This window comes from Dryobates pubescens, chromosome 18 (genome assembly GCF_014839835.1).
Source record: "Dryobates pubescens isolate bDryPub1 chromosome 18, bDryPub1.pri, whole genome shotgun sequence".
Classification (NCBI taxonomy): domain Eukaryota; kingdom Metazoa; phylum Chordata; class Aves; order Piciformes; family Picidae; genus Dryobates; species Dryobates pubescens.
Genome location: NC_071629.1, coordinates 10,140,813 through 10,161,047, shown reverse-complemented (window position 1 = coordinate 10,161,047; position 20,235 = coordinate 10,140,813). Strand labels below are relative to the sequence as shown.

General features: G+C 43.2%; 2 protein-coding genes across 9 annotated transcripts; one reads left to right on the top strand and one right to left on the bottom strand.

The window, feature by feature from the left end:
* Positions 1-446: 446 nt before the first annotated feature.
* LOC104301183 (A-kinase anchor protein 17B) lies at positions 447-11,575 on the top strand. 8 transcript variants are annotated; one of them, XM_054169518.1, is made up of 6 exons: positions 447-489; positions 1,878-1,961; positions 6,114-6,345; positions 7,607-8,492; positions 8,946-9,110; positions 9,692-11,575. In XM_054169518.1, the coding sequence occupies exons 3-6, from the start codon at positions 6,256-6,258 to the stop codon at positions 9,826-9,828; spliced, it is 1,278 nt and encodes a 425-aa protein (XP_054025493.1). In that variant the 5' UTR covers positions 447-489; positions 1,878-1,961; positions 6,114-6,255; the 3' UTR covers positions 9,829-11,575. The 8 variants fall into 8 exon arrangements, with proteins under 8 accessions (XP_054025493.1, XP_054025487.1, XP_054025491.1 ...); XM_054169512.1 differs by having other exon boundaries at positions 7,607-9,110; XM_054169516.1 differs by lacking the exon at positions 6,114-6,345 and having other exon boundaries at positions 7,607-9,110.
* A 1,897-nt stretch (positions 11,576-13,472) lies between these two features.
* Positions 13,473-19,851, bottom strand: PGRMC1 (progesterone receptor membrane component 1). The gene is made up of 3 exons (XM_054169606.1): positions 19,433-19,851; positions 17,231-17,386; positions 13,473-15,349 (listed from the first exon to the last, which is right to left on the bottom strand). The coding sequence occupies exons 1-3, from the start codon at positions 19,752-19,754 to the stop codon at positions 15,258-15,260; spliced, it is 570 nt and encodes a 189-aa protein (XP_054025581.1). The 5' UTR covers positions 19,755-19,851; the 3' UTR covers positions 13,473-15,257.
* Between the last annotated feature and the right edge of the window lie 384 nt (positions 19,852-20,235).

The window sequence follows — 20,235 nt, the reverse complement described above, 5'->3', positions numbered from 1 at the left end:
CAATCCACTTTACTGGCCACTCATCTAACCCACACTTCCTAAGCTTACCTATAAGGATGTTATAGTAGTTGGTGTCCAAAGCCTTGCCGAACATCCACTGCTCTCCCCGCATCTACCCTGCTGGTCACACCATCACAGAAGGCCATCAGATTGATCAAACATGATTTCCCCTTCACGAATCCACGCTGACTCCTCCTGATAATCTTATTTTCCTCCACGTGCTTAGAGATGACCTCCAGAATGAGTTGTTCCATCACTTTCCAGGGATGGAAGCGACATCGTGTAATTTCACCCAGTCCTCAGGCAGCTCCCCTGTTCTCCAGGGCCTTTCAAAAGCCATGGAGAGTGGTTTAGTAACAACCTGAGCCGGCCCAGCTCTGGGAGGCGGGAAGAGCGGGCGGTACCGGGCCGCTGCTCAGCGTGCGCCGCGCTCCGCCCCGGGGTGGTGTCGGGGAGGGCTCTCAGCGGGCTGCAGCGGTGGCCGGAGGGGTAAGGGGAGCTGGCCCGCTGCGGCCTGTGGGACGGGGGTGCTGCCGGCGGAGGGCGTTCGCCGTTGCGGGAGGCGCGCTCGGGGCGGGCGGCTGGGCTTGGTGCCCCGCGCGGGCGCTCTGTTGGCGGAGGGTGCTGGAGGCTCTGGCAGCTGTGGCACCGGCGAGTGGCCGCGGCGCGGCCCGTGTGGGGAAGGGTCTGCAGGCGGAGGGCTGCTGCTTCATTCCGTATCAGGCGCGGTCCGCACACACCGGGGCAGCTGGGGTGGAGCAGTTCCTGGCAGCTGTAGCGTAGCTGACTGAAGCCCGCGGCCCAGCCGGCACAGGCTGGCGAGTGTTGGCCTCGGCTGGGGCGTCAGCCGTGCCCCGGGCTCGGGTGGGCCGGTCCTACCCTTTGCCTCCCGGGGTGGCGGTGAGTTCGGTCAGAGCAGCGTCGCCGCCTCGCTTTACCCCCGGGCCGCCCGCTGGGCGCGGCGGGCCGCTCGCCGGGGGTATTTCTTGGCGTGAGGCCGCAGAGGCGCTCCGCAGCCTGGAGTCTGGGTCGGCGGGGAAAGGAGGCAGCTTCCCCGTACCCCCACCGGGGCAGGAGAGTAGGCTGGACTCTGCCGCTGCCTCCGTCTTCCAGACCCCACTGGAAACGCCCCTCGGGTGGGCGCTGGTCGGGCCCTGGCCGCGAGTAACCCTGCTTGCGGTGCCCGCTGGAGCCCTGGCATCTTCCCGCCGAGCCCAGGAACGGCGGGCTCTCGGCCGTTGTACCCGTGGACATGGGGTTGGATTGCGCTTTTCTTGATCCCCACCTCAAAACGCACAGCATGAGGCAGTGACACTAGGAGCGTTAGCGTCAACCTAGCCCTCTTACAGCGACATTTGTGTGAACAGCACCATCTCTGCTCTTCATTTTGTGCAGAGCAAGACGAATAAACTAGTGTTAAAAATCTATGTAAAGTTCTTGTTTAAACTTCTCTAAATTGCTCTGGTAAATCCTTTTCCCTGCATGATATACTCTTTCTGCTGCTATGGATCAATACATATGCTTGCCACATCCCTATTTGCTCTTAGGAGCTCTGCATACCCAAGTCTGTGGAGTTTCCTCTGTGGATGTTTCCTCTGTCTTCAGCTCATGTGATGGAACTGTTTGGGGCCTGCACAGCACACGAGGGCAGGGAAACCCAGTTGTCTGAAAAGTAGAAAAGTAACCTGGCAAAAGACAATTTTTATTTCTTTTTTCTTCAAGCTAGATCTCTTTCCTGATCTGATTGGTGGTATGGTCTCAGAAACAGTTGTGATGGCTCAGGGCCTGGCATGAGTGAGAGGCTGGACGTAGTGATCTGATGTCCTGTTGTAGTCCTGATCAGCTTCAATCTGTTCTCAAGAACTCTATTATTTTAGGCCCATGAGACATAAAAGGTTGCTGAGTTTCCCAGGAATTCCTCTGCAGAACTGAGAATTGATCACAAATCCATAGAGTCTCAGGTAGGTCTTGATTTGTTTTTACACATTTAAGTAGCACTTTATTTAATAGAGTATATAGCAGGGTTTTCAAACTGTTACCAGAATGTGATCACAGAAGGCAGGATGCAGGTAGCAAAGGACAGTTCAGCCTGCAATTACTGTAGTAAACCCTAGTGCAAGGGCAGACATGTTCTTATGTGAAAATTATTGCAGAATGGCTAAAAGGAAATAATTTGGTAAAGGTATTGAATTTGTATTTCTTGTGATGTGTCAGTTGGAACAGTTAAGCCCCAAAGTTATAATAATAGCTTACTAATATGTTTGGGTTGATTCCAGAAGGCCACGCTGCTGAGCAGCAAGCCAGTGGATCAGCCAGGAAATAATTTTGTGCTTTGTGTGCGGTTATGTGGTGAGAAACACATTTCTGATGCTTGAAGAGTGCCTGGCTATGAAGAAGGGTGGGGAGGAGCAAGGATAATGTCTGCACTGGCAAATAGCTTACTCATCTCTCTGAGACTTTTGGACTTACTTGTAGGTGATTTATTGCAGTAGTAGGAATACGGCTGCATCTGTGAAGATGTAAGGATGAAAGTGGAGAAAGGTTTGAAAGCGCACGGTAATATCAGTGGGTTTAATACAAGATGTTCTTGTAAACCAGAACAAGCATATGAATGTGCCAATTCTTCTTCAGGCTTCTCTTTCATATCTCTTCAGGTTTCAACAGCAGTGTCCTGGATATTTTGACCTGCTGCACCTCAAGTCTTAGTGTGATGGAAAAATTGTTAGTTGATACCAACCATTATAGATAGCTTTATGAAGCTCTGTAACTTAGTGCATGGTGGCCAGAAAGGATTCTAGAATCTACTCACTTCTTCAGTTTTGTAGTAAGTACTTTGGGTGTATCTGTTTTGCTTATATGAGATGCTGAAGGTGTGTCTATATGTATATGGCTGTATTCAGAGATTAATCCAGAGATAGTCAGCCTTGCCTGACAAAGTTGTGGTTAATTTGAAGTGCTCTTGACAGCAGTTCCTTAACAGGAGTGATTCAGTGCTGCCGTCTGTGCTGTAGCTACTGCTTCCAGATTTTTTTTAATTAGTTTTCTTTTTCTTAATTACATTAGCTTTTCCTTCGCATATGTTTTGGGTTTTTTTCTTCATCATTCTCCATCCTTTATTAGATGCCTTTTTGCACTACACTTGTCTTCCTCTGTAGATTCCTGCAATGAAGTCAAACAGGCATTTTCCAAGTAATAACAGTATAGTTTTTAACCTGTGACAACCTTCTTACAGACTTTTTTTCATGTTGCTTCAGTGGAAGCTTTTTTATGCCACTCCTACCATTCTCTGTGTTCATGTATCTTTTGGTTTTGTATATGTTTTGTCTTTATGGTTTAGTCTGTATTCATGTGAAAATGGTGGCTAAAAAGAAAGAATAAGATAGCACACAGACAGCAATTAAAATATTCTAACCTTTATTTGTGACTAGCTCCTCAGATTTTGTGGAAGAAACTGGCACAGACAGTGATTTACTAACTCCTGCTCTTCTTCCTTTCAAGTTAGGCCTGGCCAGTGGAGGCCTTTCTGTAAACTTTTTCAACACTTAAGCATGTGAGAGGAAAACCCCTTTGGATTATTCTGTTTGTAATGGGTATACAGAAACATACATATATGAAGTTCGTGTATCTGAACTTAAATCCCTTCATCAAAAAAAGGGCATTTTACTGTTGGCTTTCTGAAAATTTGGTGTGAGTAAGATAAAAGTTGTAAATTTTTTCAGTGTGAATGGCACTGAAGTTGGAGGATGATCTCAGGAGATGCTTTAAAAGATACTTAGTTCCTTATGGTTAAACATGAAGTAGTTGCAGTAAGTAGCTGGCCTAATTTAGGTGGTTCTTGGCTAGTAAAGGGTTCTTCTCACCCTTCCCCCAGAGATGAATCCATTTAAGTGCTATGCTTAGTTTGGCATTATAAAAGAAAGCTTGCAATCTGTACACTTGATTTCATTAGCCTCATAGCTTGCCACTGTAAGTACTAGAGTGCAGCCTGGTTGTTGTTTGGGTTTTCCCCCAGCAGGTATTTGTAGAATGTGCCCTTAAGATACACCTCTTGCTGGAAATAACACTTAATACTGCTTTTCTCAGTGTAGATAGACATTGATGCAATTTGCTTGGGTGTTTTCTTTTGATGTGCTCACATCTGGGCATTTGAAGCTCATTAAATGTGAACAGAATTAATCAATTTTTAAACAAGCAAGCATTTGATCCAAAGGATGTTGCTCTAAGAGTCAGTGAACTCTAGTTTTGGCAGAACTGCATTAATCCTGCTGCTAGGATTGCTCTGGTGGTCATACTGAACTTTGAATCCCTCAAAGAGGATGGCAGGAATGAATTTGCCCAAAAATGTGATGTCAGATTGTGAGCCCCTGATGTCACAGCAGGAGGAGACATATAGAAGAAAGGGTCTGAGATTGACTGAGAACCCAGTGTGAGTTTTAGAAGTACAGTAGTATTTGGTAGTCACATGGATTCTCTCCTTTGCTTGATAGGTTGTCTGTGTTTGTGTAAGTACATGGCAAACTAGACTACTAAGTCTGATTCTGCTTCTTCTGTGACAGGTGACTTTACAGCCAGACATTTTAGTGAAGGAGCCGTAAGAAAGAGAAGCCTGAAAACGCTAAAGCTGCAAGACCAGGAGCACATTCAAAAAAGGGGGAAAAGAGAGAGGGTGTTGCAAGAAGAGGGTGTATTTTTAGAGAAAGTGCAATTTTCTTGAGACTTGTTATGCTATCTCATGCCAAATAGGATCCAGGAAGAGTGGCTACTGTAAAAATCCAGGCTTTAAGGAAACAGGAGTGTAAAACTCGACACAGTACTATGTTGTTTTTTATTTATGTGTTATTGTTGGAAAGAAAAGCATCATGGTAATTCTATTTGTAAGGTATCAGATGGAGGGATTTGGGTTATGAGAAAGGTTGGACTTTTAGATTTGATTATTCTGGAACTCTGTGGGCTCGGAGTAAAATTGGACACCCATTGTTCTCAAACCACTCTGGGGCTTGGTTGCTTGAGATTCTGCATGTGGTTGTCTTGTATTGCTCTATTCTGCAACATTACAACTTGATGTCTTTATTCCCTGAAGTAAAATTAATGTAATGTACATTTCTAGGTTCCTCCCAGTTGACTGGAAGGTCCAAAGCTAGAGGTGAACAGTTTTCCATCTTTCCTTTTACCCTTTATTCTATACAGTTTTAAATTTGTCTTTAGGACAGTGTTCTTAAATTTTGTATATTCATGGTTTTTAGCCTGTAGGTAATGTGTTTGGGTGGCATCCTAAACTATCAACAGTAATTGTGTTACACACTTTCATACCTTTAAAAAGCCCAGCAGTTAAAATGCAGAGCATAGTTGCTCTAATGCTCAGTCCCTCCCCCTGGGTGCATTGGGGTAGACAGCTGGAAGAGTAAAAGTGAGAAAACTGGTGGGGTAGGATAAAGGCGGTGTAACAGGTAAAGCAAGAGACACATGCATGAGCAAAGCAAACTGAGAGAATTCATTCCCCATTTCCCATCAGCAGGCAGGCTCAGCCATCCCTGAAAAGCAGAGCTCCATCACACATAGTGGTGACTTGGGAAGACAAATGGCATCACTCCAAATGTCCCCAGCTTTATGTTTCTGAGCACAACGTCGTATGGTATGGGATATCCCTCTGGTCAGCTGGGGTCAGCAGACCTAGCTGTGACCCAGTGGTGCTTGGCCATAATGAAAACCCTCATGTTCATCTGTAGGGGAGATTTGTTAACTTATGAATTGGATCCAGAAGAGTAGTATCTAGTTGTGGACTTGGAGACAAATGATGATGTGACTCTGTTGTCTTGGCAGTGCTTATTAAGATAACTGTAGAATATCAACCATTTGAAGAGACAAAGAACTTTGTAATGTGTGCCTCAGTTGGATGTATGTCATCCACAGATGCATTAACAATATCATGATAAATAAACTGCCATGTATTCATAACCATGTTATTCTAACAAGCAAGATTTCTTGTTAACCACATGCAGACTCTTGCCTACTGGTTGCTTATTACTGGACTTGAAAGGTGGGCATCCAATTCCCTGGGACTCAAAATGCAAGACAAGTGTCATCTAAATTGTCTCATGTTGATAATTACCTAGAAACAGACGTGGTGATGAAAAGAAGGTCAAGAGAGAAAAAAGAAAGCTAAGCTCAAGAGAAGAGAGGCAGATAGATGGAGATGAGAAACATCCCCCACAGCAGCAGAAGGTACCAGCTGAAGAACAGCAGTGGCCAGAGAATATGCCTGAATGGGAAGAAAGGAAATCCCTGCTAGCTCAGAGAAGAGTGGAGTCTGTCAGACTGCTTACAGTGCTGTTAAACCGTGTGAAAGTAAGACTATTTAAAAGCATATTTTAAGTTTTGAAGGGTATTTATTAGAGTTTGAATAATTCACAAGACATCAAATATCTTGGTATTATTCAGAAGAATGCCCTGAAACTGCCCAAACAGTGAGAAGGCCGTCTAAGTGTTGTGACAGCCTACTCTCAGTTTTGCCCTGTGAGCAAAGATAGTGCTTTTAAACCCAGAAACTTTGATGCGTCTTTGAGTCCTTGCCATTACTGAGTAAAAACAGGTCTGGAAGGGCTGTATTGGCTCCGTTAGACTTGAGCCACCATTGCAGACAAGGAGTTAGGGACTGGAACACAAATGATGGTATTTCTGCTTGTCTTTGTCACAAGTCTGCAAGTGACAGAATTAAATTGACAGGGATTTTGCTAGCTGCATTTCTAGTAGCCTTGCTTTTGTGGCCAGTGCTAAGCTGTCACCTTTATTTTGCTTTGATTCAGCTAACATCGTGGGAAAGAGAAGTGATAAAAAATGGATGTTTTCACACAGTTTAATGCTTGGAGGTTTATTTTAATGCTTTGGGCTTAAAAAGTTCTACATGAAAACGGAGGTTTTAATTTCTCAGGGGTGCTAACCTGGCTGTGCCGTCACTATTTGCTAAGTAAAAATTTTCTTGCAGCTTTTTACAAGTGTATGTTTTCTCCAATCCTTAAGATAAAGATTTCTAAAAGGACTCTAATTTACCAAGAGTTGGAGTAGAGGTTATCCTTGATATTCTGCCTTTCAGTGCCCCATAACATCTGACACTGACTACCTTTGTTATGGAGGTGATGTGTTGAATAAGCTTCTGTTTTTGGGACTTCACCATTTGGAAGGTGTTACATTGTTTTAAATGGATCCAAATACAGCCAATGTATAACAAAGCAATTTATTCTAAAATAAAATTCTTCTTCTACAAAAGTGTAATAATGTTACAGTTGCCTACAGTATTAGTAGTTGTGATACTGTAATTGAACAAAGAATAACTATTACTGTTATGCAGTTGCAGTGAGATAGGTGAGTTAGTTAAAAGGGACACTTTCTTACTTAATTGAGAAAGCAGCGTTCTGAGATTATGAAATATCTGTAGTACTAGTTTAGGAATAGTGAAATTGTATGACCAAGCTCTGAACTAAGCCAAATGTACCCCTTACCTGTATAATTCTTGTGATTGTGGGACTGCTTGGTTGTGAGTTTTCAGATTAGCAGCCTTTATAGCATTCGGTTAATGTACATAATCATTTTCCTGACTTTTTGTTTGAAGGATTTTGCACAGTTGGCAAGTCAGAAAGTGGAACCTTCACTGGGCATAAGGAAGGACAATTCCTTTTCTGAAACAGCATTTAAAGATTGGCATCAGGAACTGATTAACTCCCGTTACCATGTGCGCAAAGAGGTGAAACATAAGGAGGAGTTTAAGTGCCCCTTAACCAAAAAAAGTGGCAGCTTGTGTAGTGAGGAAGGAGATGGCAGTAACTTCCATGCATCTACTTGTCATATAGTCAGGACAATTTTAAATGATCCCTCTAGAGCCCCAAGTTCTGGTGAACTTCTTGGCAGAGATGTGGACAACTCCCCTGGCTGTGGATCTTTACTCATTACAGTTATGGAAGACTGCAGGATCATCAAATCTCTCGATGGAAAGCACTGCTCAGCATTGAATGCAGCTCACACACAGACAGCATCTGACAAAGACTGTTGCAAAAAGCAAAAGGTTTATGAGACTGATGAATTCATTCATTATTTACTAAACTACTACCAGACACCAGGCTATGCACGTGTTTGTTTAGAGCCAAAAAAGACTTCAGACAAGACCTGGTGGAAGAGAGTGGTGTCTGATGATGATAGTGGTCTTGACATCAGCTTGAGTAGCAAACATGGTCAGCACTTCAGAGAAGTGAGTCCTGTACAAAATCTCAACAACAGAAATTATGGTAATGATGATGATTATAGGCTGGTGATCACTGTTGGGAAGCTTGAGTCAAGAGACACAGCATTAGAAGGCAAGGCCTATGGGGGCAGGCTTACAGAAAAGTTGCAAGCGCAGAGGAATGACTCACTCACTGTTGATAATTTACCACGTGCTGGACTGAATCATTACACTACTGTTACTCATGATAGGGAATTCAAACAAGATGGTAGCAGTGAAGGTACTGTACCATACAACACATGTAGATCTTGCAGATTAAAGGATTTGTTGGAAGAGATCAGTGATTCTGAGTATTTTAGAGAGGCACATAGTGACTCAATGAAGCGAATGGAAAGAAGATGTGAAGAAGTTCACAGCAATTTTAATAAAGGGTGCTTCCCTGCAAGAGCTGGGGAGAGAAATTTGTTGATTTACCTTAAAAATGTAACTCTGGAAGGTCAAGAGGAGGAAAGCAGCAAATGTAGCTTCTGTTGTCATTCTGACCATGAGGGCTTGCTGAGGAAGTGTGAACATGAGCTTAAAAAGTCATGCAAGAGGTCTAGTAGTAAATTAAGATGTGAAGGACAGAAAAGTGAGAGAAAATCCAGGGGAGAGGAGAGAAATGCTCATAAAATCAAGAAGAAGCGAAAAGAGCTTTCTTCTAATCTTTTATCTGATGAATGTGGCTTTTCAGAACTGGACAGTCGCATGCAGCTGGAGTCGTTCAGAAAGATACAAAGAAAATATAAGAGAATGTTCCACAAAAAAGTGAAATTCAAGACACTTCACACTGCCATGGCAGCACCAGATGTTACTCCTCATGATGGCTTACCACTTCAGGAGACTCTCCAGAGGACAGGTGAGAAAAAGGGACACCAGAACGATGATTAAATTTGACAGGTCTCTGGCAGGGGAGGTTAGTTGACACAGTTCTCGCAGTGATGAATGGTAGTTTAAAAAAGAGTTTTTAAAAGTATAAATGTGGTGTAAAAAATGTTTGATTTTTGTGCAGGTAAAGGGTTTGCTCAGGTAAGCTCAAACACTGCCTGCAGCTGCAGTTCAAGGATAGTGTTTGCTTAGTTGGATAGCAAAGTATCTGTCGTGGGCATTAGCAAATAGGTGTTACTCTGTTAATAACAACATGCATGCTAATAACTCAACATCCTTTAGAGAGCCAAAATGTTGTTAGGCAACTCAATGTGTGGTAAGTACATCTGGGTGGGAGCTACTGTCTGAAGTTAGTGAATTTGTATATAGGTGGTCATCCTATCTCCGTATGGGATTGGCACATTTCTGGCTGTTGTTACTCACAGCCCTTTCACAATTTACTGTGCTTTCAGGTTGTCGATGGGATACCTTACAGCTACTTCCCTGCACTCCTTCCCTCTCTGCCCCTTGACAAATTCATCTAAAGTAACTTTTTCATATATTTACCTACAGGAGATGAGAGGAAGTTAATGTTGAGAAGAGAGATGGATGTAGATGTCAGAGGATGCCCTCTATTTCCTCTTGAGATAATTCAGACAAACCCCTGCACGGATACTTTCTGTGGAGCGGAACCCAGAAGAGGATGTTGAACAGCTGCTACATAGTAGCTCTTAACTTTTATATGGAAGTGGGAGAAGAAAGCCCTTTGACCATTAAAAGGTATATGAAATACTGGAGTTTTTTGCTTAGGTAATTCTTTTGGTTAGAATTTCTAACTGGTGTAGTGAGCCACAAAACCAGAATCGGTGTTTACCTTTTGGACAACAGCGGACCAAAGCTTACCCCAGGGCCAGACAAATTTGCATGGACCAGTTGCTAAAACTGGAAAGGATACAGATTGAGATCTCAGAGCATTATACTCAAATGTAAAGAGCCATGTAAATAGCAGTTAGAGTATTTAGTAGTAACCAATCATTGGAAAAAAACATAGCTATGTAAACCCTACAGCAAGCACATAAAGTGCCTCCTCAGTCAGGTCGTTAAGATGATGGGACTGGAAGGTATGGGGAGGACATTTATACTGAATTGTGGGAAGTTAGAGATTTTTTCAATATAGATTTTCACAATTCTAGAGATGTTTCTGGAAGCTCACTGGTCTTTGAGAGGAAGGATTTCACTACACTTGTGCTAGATGCAGTGCTTCCAGGAATCTGACTCTGTAAGCAAAGCTCTGAATGCTAGCCAGTGACAGGGCAGTGTTTGTCAGTGTGCTGGCAGTCCCCTTGTACACGCAGGTTGAAAATCTGTTGGCAAGATTCTGAAGGCACTTGTAGTGAGGTAGGTATTTAGTATGAGTTTGCTTACAGATAATTCCAGAGGAATTGTGAAATGTTTTCAGACTTGTGCTGGGTGTAGGTAAAAATGTGAAAATGCAATCTAGGTGCTTGAATTATATCCGTATCTATTCAGCTGGCCAGATTTAGAAGACAGCCACAATTGCTGGTGGACAAAGTCCCTTAGCAAGATAGAGAAGACCAGCTCCAAGTTCAATACATGATTATTTTGGTTTTCATTTTGGTATGCTTTATTTATTACTTGTCAATATACTAAATTAATGTGACAATGTTGTCTTCATTACATGCAGTCATGCCTATGTTTGTAACTTCTGCTCTAAGAAATAGTAATTATGAAAAAGTTAATTGTAATTGTTGATGGTAGATAGGTTTTCCCCCAGTGTTCAGTACTGATGATTCCTACAGGTTTCTAAGCCAGGTTTTGGCAGTCTTCTCTGTTCAGATGTCGAGTGCCTTTTCAGAGTCATGAATGACAAATGGTTGCTACTCAAAGTACTGTTAATCTATTGCTTTTGTCTAAAAAGTTCTTATTTTCTTGACAGAAATATTTTCTGACTATTTTGGAGAACATTCATGCCCCTTCTAAGTCTCTTTTTGGTAATTTATACAGTTATAATGAAGATCAGCTGTTGTATTTGTTGACCATGTGAAAAGTTTCAGTTGTACTGATGTGACATAACCAAGGGTGTTTTTTCTCTATGCAATATTTGCAGATTAAAGATGACAAAACTTGGCCCTCTGTCAATCTATAGACAGTTCTGTGTCCTCAAGTACCCATTTCTCATGAGACAGGCCTTTCAGTGACAGGTGAGGAGGAAGTATTTGCTCTGGTTAATCTGAGGGACCAGGAGCTGAAGATTTCCATTGGTGTAAATTTCCAGTGTTTTCTCAACATGTTGTCACAATATTCAGTAAAAAATAAATACACCAGTTTGTAATTGCTTCTTGCCTTCACCTGTATTGATTGAAGCCAACAAAGCAAATTCTGTCTCCAGTTCCTCATTCTGTGTAAAACATTGTTAGTAAATAAATCATGCTTGCACTTTAATCTTCATACTGAAACTCTTGTGTTTCCTATTTGTTTACAGGTGACATTATTGACAACCTGTTTTCAGCTAGTTTAAAGTTAATTACTTTTCATGACTGACTTTTCCTATCCACACACTTAATTTAAGCTCAATCCTTTTGTACACTGGGCTGCTCAGTATCTTTAAACAGCTTGAAATACTTTGATTAAATTCCAGTAGCTACAGAAGTAAGTGTCACATCTCTAGTAAGAAAGTTCCAGAATGTTTAAACAAGTAGAACATTTACTAGGTGACAAGATGCATTAAAAGCTGCATTTGTATAGTTCAGCAATGGCAATGTAGAACATTGCTGGCAGTTTCACACCTTTCAGTGGGAGCCTGGTGTGTGTTGTTGTACTTAACTGGTGGCTTGAGAGGTGGGTTTTTTAATGGAAGCACTGTTCATTCTGACATGTATGAAGTAAGACCTTGGACTGCAGCTCGTGCAGTCAGATCTGACTTTTTGTACCAAACTGATGAAAATGCCTCCTAATACAGCTGGTGAGAACAGGGAAGCTGTCAGAACTAGGCTTTGTTGTCAGAATTACGTGGCCTGTTGACTGTGCTGACTGCTGAAGTCAAAATCTACAGGTTGTTTTTAAAGCAGAAATACACAATACCCACTATTACATCACTCTACCTGCTTGAAATACAAGAAGACAGAGATTATGATACAAAGACTTTTCTTAATCCAGAGACTGCAAGGCAATGCATAAACACCTCACCTTTTGTAAAGATCCTTTACATAATGCTTGACCTAAGCATTCATGAACTTTTTTGATAAACTGCAGCAACATGAAGAGCTGATAAAGGTGATTAAGAGCAGGTAGAGTTCAGATGACTATCTGGATTTTACAAAGTAGCTATGCCAGAGCTGGTTGGAAATTAAATGCTAGTAAATTGTTTTGATTTGTCCTGGGGCTCCTCAAGTGTGCCTTTAACACACAAGTAACAGGTGGCCAGAGGTCACACAACCCCTATCACTGTGATTCTGTGACACTTCAGATGATGGAGGTTGCTGACAGTCTCTGCTCTCAGTTGGTCATTGTGTCCTGCTTGGTTAATGTACAAGCTGTAAACTGCCTGGCAGAGTTCTTTGCTTAATCATTGCAGGTGAAGGAAGGGATTGAATTGCAATGAATAGAGAGTAAGAAAGAAGCTAAACCCTATAAATTTTCTCCAGTGCTTTAGAAGAAAACAAAACCTATGCCTGCTGCTTACATGAAACCACTGCTTTTTAAACTTGCTTCATCCCTTTTCACCATAAATTCTCTTTGGTAAGACCACTACTCTTTTAGAGAAAACAAAATGTAATACTTCCTTCCCAAGAGGCACAGATGCTTAACATTAAGCTTTGTCTTGTGTTACTGTCAGTTTTCTGTGTTTTCATTTATTATTACTCCTTTTGATGCATCATGTTGTAACATACAGACTAGTACTTAAAAGAGCATAGAGTTCCCCAGGATACATTATGGACTAACTTTAGAGTCAGATGGTTCAGTCTGTTGAGGGGTAGGCTATAGCTCAGCCTCGTTCCACTGACAGCCTTCCAAAGCTCTTGTCTCTTGCTCAGTGTTAACAATTACTTGGACCTTTTTATGCCTGACTCTGGTTTTGCAACAGCAAAGTATATTATACAACATGAATGCATTCTACATTTAATATCCTGTTGAAGGTGCACTACAGAACTGCAAATTTACAAGCAATGTTACACTCAATCTAGGTGTTGGATAATGTAAGACACTAGAGAAAGACAATGTAAAACTCAAAACCTTTGGGAGGATTAAGTATCACATTTAGTCGCAGTAAATAAAACCAAAGACCACCATTATGCAAGAGTACTTTATTTTCTGCCTTAAACAAATAAAAGCAATAAAAGCACATTCCTGATTTGAGGTAAACCATCATTAGTAGTTTGCAAAGAGTATAAATGTCTCTAAAACAGCAACACAAAGGTCACAACAAGATTTGCATTTGTCTCTAGACCTTCCTTAGGTAGTTCATACAGTAGCACTTTACATAAGCTATCTGGCCCCAAAACCCACACTCCTCATTTGAAGGCCCAGGTAACCAAAAGAAAATGCCATGACAGTGTTAGGACTGAGGGAATGTCATTTGTTCTCACCACAGATGGTCTCAGGCACTTGAGCATGTTGTGTCAACTTGTTTCTGAAAGCTGCCATTGTGCAATGCACTTTTATTTCTGAGCAGTTTTCCTAGCTTACACCTTCCCACACAGGACTCAGTTCAGCATTTTGGTCGTGTTGCCAAATTGAAACAGATGGGCTGGACAGCCCAGCTAGAGGAACTAAACAGGGAGAACTGTGCCAGGCAGGTACCCAGGCAGAATCACCTACCAAAACCCCACCTTTATGACTTAGCTATCTCCTTGGAATTTCTGAAAAAGTATACAAAGTATTTTGGATGATAAAGGAACACATTTATGTTTTCCTTTGGTCAAATCCACTTACCCAGCCCCACCCAGCCCTGGCAGGAGACTAGGCTACATAGTTAGAACAAGCTCTAGTCACTGAGCATAGATATGAGCTAAGAGAACAAGTAAGTAAAAGGCAATTCAAAGGTCAGGTCCCTCAGGTGTAGCATTGCAGCTTACGCACAGAATCGTGCCATTTAATGGCAACGTTCCAAAGCAGCAAAGGCCTCAACACAGAACCAGCTTACACCATGTTGGTTTATTTTGTATGGGAAACTTGCCTAGGTTACTTTGAGCAGTAATATTTTTCTGCTAGTTAAAAACTGGATGTACAAGAGCACTTGTTAGTCGTGCCATACCAACCAAGTTTTCTTGTTTAGGCCTAGCTGATAGCAGCTGATCTTCCAGGCTTAATACCATATCATTAAAATTCACAGAAGAACCTTACCAAAAGTGAATGACTAGTAGTCCAGTCCAGTCAAGTCACACTTCATGGTGTATCTGTTTGTAGGGATGCCAAGTTACACTTGGTATCTAAACCTTTGTAACACATCAGATGTGCTTTAAAAGTAAACAAAGAATATTAATACATGCATAATTATGCATGACTGAATACATTAAGTATTCTTTATTCTAAAAGTAATTTAACCTCTCCAAAATTCTTTTTCTAAAGCAGTTAGTGTAAGACACTGTGTAACTCCATAAAAGCCAAATTATCTTACCTAATATTGAATTACTCTGAGCATGATGCTTCATGGACAAATAAAATAGCAGTCCTTTTCCTAAAGGAATTACAACTCAAGGCCCAGGTCGTGCAGAAGCTAACACAAAACAAGACTTAGTGGAATTTGTGTTGCATATGTGAAGTTACTCTTGTGCTTGTGTTGACAGTGCTAGGCTGTAAATGAAAAACTGAATGTCAACCTACTGTGCACTAAATGGTGTAGGAGAAAAAACAGTAAGTTCTTTATTGCCAAAATCGCAGTTTACTTTTGCACAGACATTTTGTGTGCATACTTTCAATTATGCAGGTTTGAAGGAAGACAGATCTTAAGACATTTAGTAGTTTACCACTAAATTTGAAAAGGAAACCTTTGAAAAGAAACAAACTGTACCTCTGGACCTTTTGTAAGCATTGCTGCTGTTGCAATTTGTAAAACAGAAGTGGAATGTTACAAATGATCCTTTATGATTCAAACCCAGATTATTCCTCAGTGCACCCTCTACTCTTTCTTGGCATCCTTTTCTTCATCATCAGAGTACACAGTGGGTTGCTCCCCTTCCTTCAGCAGCTTACCAACATGGTGATACTTAACTGGGAAAAAAATAGGAATCCAAGTCATTATTCTGCCCTAGATATGTACCTTTTGTAACTCCTAGGTCTGTTTCCTGGATTAACAAAATGCTTATATTGTAACAAAACATTCCTCAGCAGCTTGTTCCAAACACTGGGGAGAAAAAGAAAAGCCAACATCAACCACCTGATGTTCTATTAAGTGTAAGAAACATGCTAAGTGAATGGAACTGTAATCCTTCTATTGCCTAAGTCAAAAGGTGAGTGAACGTAAAGGCACATGTAAACTGAGGGACTGGTCCACTTGAACAGAATCCTGGATTAGATTCTCTTGCCCTTGTGTTTCAACCAATAGCACTGTTCCAATATTTATGTTATGTCTTGTACACACAGGCACATACATGCACAAAACTTTCAGGGGCTTTTACTTTTTTTGTAACATATGTTGAAAATATCCAGTAGGACAGAGGCGAGATCCTTTCTCCCAAAGATAAAGACAGATCTGTTATCCGATTATGCATCTAAGTCTCTGCCTTATTTTATCTCTTTTGAACATGTAAAACCACCAGGATCATATGCAGAGAGAACAGAGAACTCTGCTATGCTGCCCATCTGCCAACCTCAACAAAGCAAAGGAAAACTCTGTCTTAAATACTAGCATTGTTGTTATAATTAGTAAGAATTTAAAACAGCTAATTGCCAAATTTACTCAAAACATAGTAATAAAATGAGTAGAGTTCACTGTCAGTCCCAATGCCCAACTCTTGAGCAGGAAGATTTGAACACTGGTTTAGGTCATGAATTTGGTAGCATAGTTCTGATTTCTGTGACATATTTGTTGGCATACTAAAACAGCCATTCAGTGTGGCATGATTAACAGTCTTGATTAAGACAGGATGAATGCCAAAATAGATGGAGCACATCAGGTCAGAACCGAGATGTTCTAATGACATTATGTGAAGGAAAACCCCATTTTAGTTAGAAGATAGTAAATCTTAAGTACTCAATATCTTTGGGGTTCACTTGCCTAAAAGGCATCATGAGGAATTATTCTTCATCAATGAGCTACATAGTAAGAGAAAAAAAACTGTTACCAGTGGGCACTCCCTGGTACAAGGTCAACACAGCAATTTGCATATAACTGTGAGGTTCACCTTTTCCAACAGCAAGTTGAGGCACATGACACAAAACAGTTGGAATTGCCTTTTGAGAACTTTTAATACTAAGCACAGAAAAACAAGGCAACTATGAAAGTGACTCCCTTCTGTTCATTTTGGAACAAGCATCACAAGTGTACAAGTGGCCGGCCTTCCTCTGCCACTCCAGACATTACTGGTAATGATGCTGCTTGCAAGCAGAGGTGGCAATTGCCCACTTCTGATCACCTTCTGGCACAGAAGGTCACACATGGATAAAGCTGTCCATGAATTTGATAAAGCCACCAGCAAGGCCAGAGAGAATAAGTTATTTAAGAGTTAAAAAAATTCCTATCAAGAGCTCCAAGGGGAAAACCTAGTTTAAACAGCCTTCAAAACTTAAAAACCCCAAGAAGTAGCAATTCAAATGTCACTTGTATTTCCAAGAAGCTAAATGGGCCATAAGCTTCACTTTTCATAGCATTAAAATCTAATGTGGTCTCTGTAGGTGGGGGTCTTCACTGTATCAAAACCACACTCTTTATTTCCAATCCTCTTAACTTTTTGGGTGAACACAGAAGGAAAACCTAACATTTCTTGGTTCTTCTGAGTAACAGTAATTAGAATAATCCAGAGTAAACTGAGGTACTAACTCAAAGTAAGGTTCCAGACTGATGCTTCCAGCTGTTAATGGCCTTTTAACTACTGCTTCCCTTATTACCCACTAGTTAGCTACTTCTTTGTAAATAGGTTAAAAATTGCTTACAAGTGAATTGTGACTCCCAGTCTCTCAAGGTCTCTTGCTGTGTAGCGTTGAGATCAGAGAGGTCATCATAGTCATCCTTCAGAGCCTCCTTATCCAGGCAGAAAGTGGCAAGACCTCGGGATGCATCTCTTCCAGCAAAAATCCCATACGGGCCCTCTTTAAAATAAAAACATGAACAGTGTTATTAGAGAGGTAATGGTTGCTGTATGACCTTCATGGATCAGAGTCCCCAGACTGAAATTGATGATGAGTTCCTACCCTGATCTGTCAGTGAAAGGTGCCCTAAACTTCTGAAATGCTTCTAAGTTACTCTAACTAGTAATAAGGGAAGGCAGAGAAAGAGGGCAACAAAGCAAGCCATAGGAAGCTATATTGAGTTTGTTGACAATGAACCACATAACAATGCATGGCATGTTCAAACAGGGTAAGAATAAGCCTGCAAATTGGGAAGCACATCTTTAGAAAGAGGAACAGAGGAAGGGTCTGAGGTGGAATGGCAGTTTTGTAAGAGATGCTCCTGACTTAAAGATCTGAAAGAATGACTTAATAGAAAACATGGTGGAAATACTACAAATTACCAACCTGGAAGAAACATTGATTAAAACTTTCAAAATGCAAGATGAACTCAAATGACCAAACCATGCAACTCAGAGCACATCAAAGATATCTTATCAAAACACTCTTGTTAAACTTTACCAATGATTAACTGGTTTGCATGACAAGCTGAAAATGGAGCTATCATGTGTTGCAACTGGACATTGGAGGTTCATAAGAGAGTTTAAAGAAGTTAGACGTGAACTTTGGAAAAAAGCATGCCATATTCTGTACCTTCCAGAGTGAACTCTACCCTAAAGTCATCAAAAGAATCTTACTTTTCCATTAAAATGAAACCCAAACTAGCAGACATTGTGATGAACCATTCAGCCATTACCAAATTAGATACAATGAACAGCTTTTACTGCTGTCAAGAAAGGTAGCATCCAAATCACAGCCCTTAAGTCCAGTGAGGTTTAGTATGCACAAATACAATACTGCACATCTAAGTCTGCTGTATCATCTTGACTGCTGCAGAATGCAAAGTTACAAACAAGTATCATCCAGCAACAGCCTCCAGTCTATATTTGGACCAGAAGTAATAATGTCATCATGCTTCCAAATACATGGTGTCTCCTGTCCAGTTCTCCTTGTCTCTTGATTATCACTGGCAGCAAAATGCTACAGCTATGTGCTGCCTGGACAGGTCAAGAGTGGTTATTTCCCACAGATCCTAGTACAAATTAGCAAGCCTCTGTGAGGCTTTTCAACAGCTTGACTGTTAAAAAGCCACGGAGGTGATTAAGCTCTTGCACCCAGGTGCATGTACTCGCACCCGCCTCATCACTAGCTGCTTTATAAGCCTCTGCATAGCTTAGTCAATCTTCGCATATTTGAACTGTCTACACTACTCATAGGAAGCTGATTTAATTTAAACTGCAAGGTGTTTGGTCTAAATATTATGCAACAGAGTGATGTCCACTAAAACTGGGAACGGAATGTAAGCACTGAGAGAACACTTTGCTTCTGCTGCTTGGCATCAGGCAAAGGCACCCGGGGCCAAGGAAACTGCCAACTCCTTATAGTACTTGCAGTATGTGTAACCTGCCTTGGGAAAATAAAATCGTGAAGCAACGCAGCTGGCAAAGCCGGAGATTTTACAACATCGAGGGCCAGCCAACAGGGCTAATCCTGCCCTCCGCCTCACCCGGGGAGGCAGGTCTCCAAGAGCTGCTGGCTGCGCGATCTTGTCACACCCCTCCCAGTTCTAAGCAAGCCGAATCCAAATCTCGGGATGGTGAGCCGGGGCGAGAGGGCACGGGCAGCTTAGCCCAGAGTTATCCCGCAGGCTGGGAGGCTGGATAGGCATTAGCGCCGAGCAGCACGCTGATCCCCGCGCAGCAGGGAACACACGGCGCCGGACAGCCCCAGCCCCGCAGCGGGGTGCTGCCGGGCCTGACCCTCCCGGCGTCCGGGCTGTGCAGGGGGACCCAGACCGCCCTGCCCACGGGGTCTGAGTGACGGTCAAGCCGCCGAAACCCTCAGGATCCCTCTGGCCAGTGGCCCCAGACGCATCTCGGGCACAAAGAGCGAGGAACTCCCGCGCTGGGCCCTCCCCGCCGCCCTGGGCTCGCCGCTCCGCCAGCCACAGCCCACCCCGGCCCTCACCGGGCCCGTAGAACTTCCTGGCGCGGGTCACGTCGAAGACTTTGCCGTTGACGGCCATGAGGATACGGGGATCGCGCACCCCGTCGTAGGGCCGCAGCTCCGCCAGTGTGAAATCGCGACGCTTCATCTTGGGCAGCGGCGGCGGGTCCGTGTCGCCCCCCGGCGCCGCGGGCCGCTCGCCCCGCAGGATCTGGTAGAGCAGGAAGAGGCAGAGGCCCAGCAGGCTCAGGTTGAGCGGGGAGCCCACAATGTCCAGCAGCAGGCTGCCCCCCTCGGCCACCGCCGCCTCTTCACTAGCCATCGCCACCTCCTCGCGCGCCATCCCACTCGGCTGTGCCCCGGCACGGCGAGCTCGGAGACGAGATGCGGAGGAAGGGAGGAGGAGCCGGCCCGTCTCCGCCCGCTGAGAGGGAGACCCGGCGGCGACGAGAGGAAGGGAGGGGCTGAGGCGCGGGCAGGGATGAGGGTGGGAGGAAGCTGAGGCGCGGCTGCCGCCCTCAGTCCGACAGCGGTTCGGCGCCCAGCGGCTCCCTTACGCCGCTCGACAGTAGGTGGTGGTGTGAGGCAGGTGGTGGCGAATGCTGCTTCCGGAGCCGCGGCCCAGCGAAGGAGCCTGTGAGGCGGGGTGAAGGCGGCTCCGCGGAGGGCGGCCAGCGGCCGGCGTTTCTCGCCGGAGTGGTTGAAGGTTGGCCGGAGTGGTTGAAGGCCGTGGCAGCGGGTGCCTGGCACCCGGTTTGACAGAAATTTTGGCAAAAACGTCCCTGGAGTGCTGTTAGACCCATGTGAGAGCTGCCGTGCTGGCC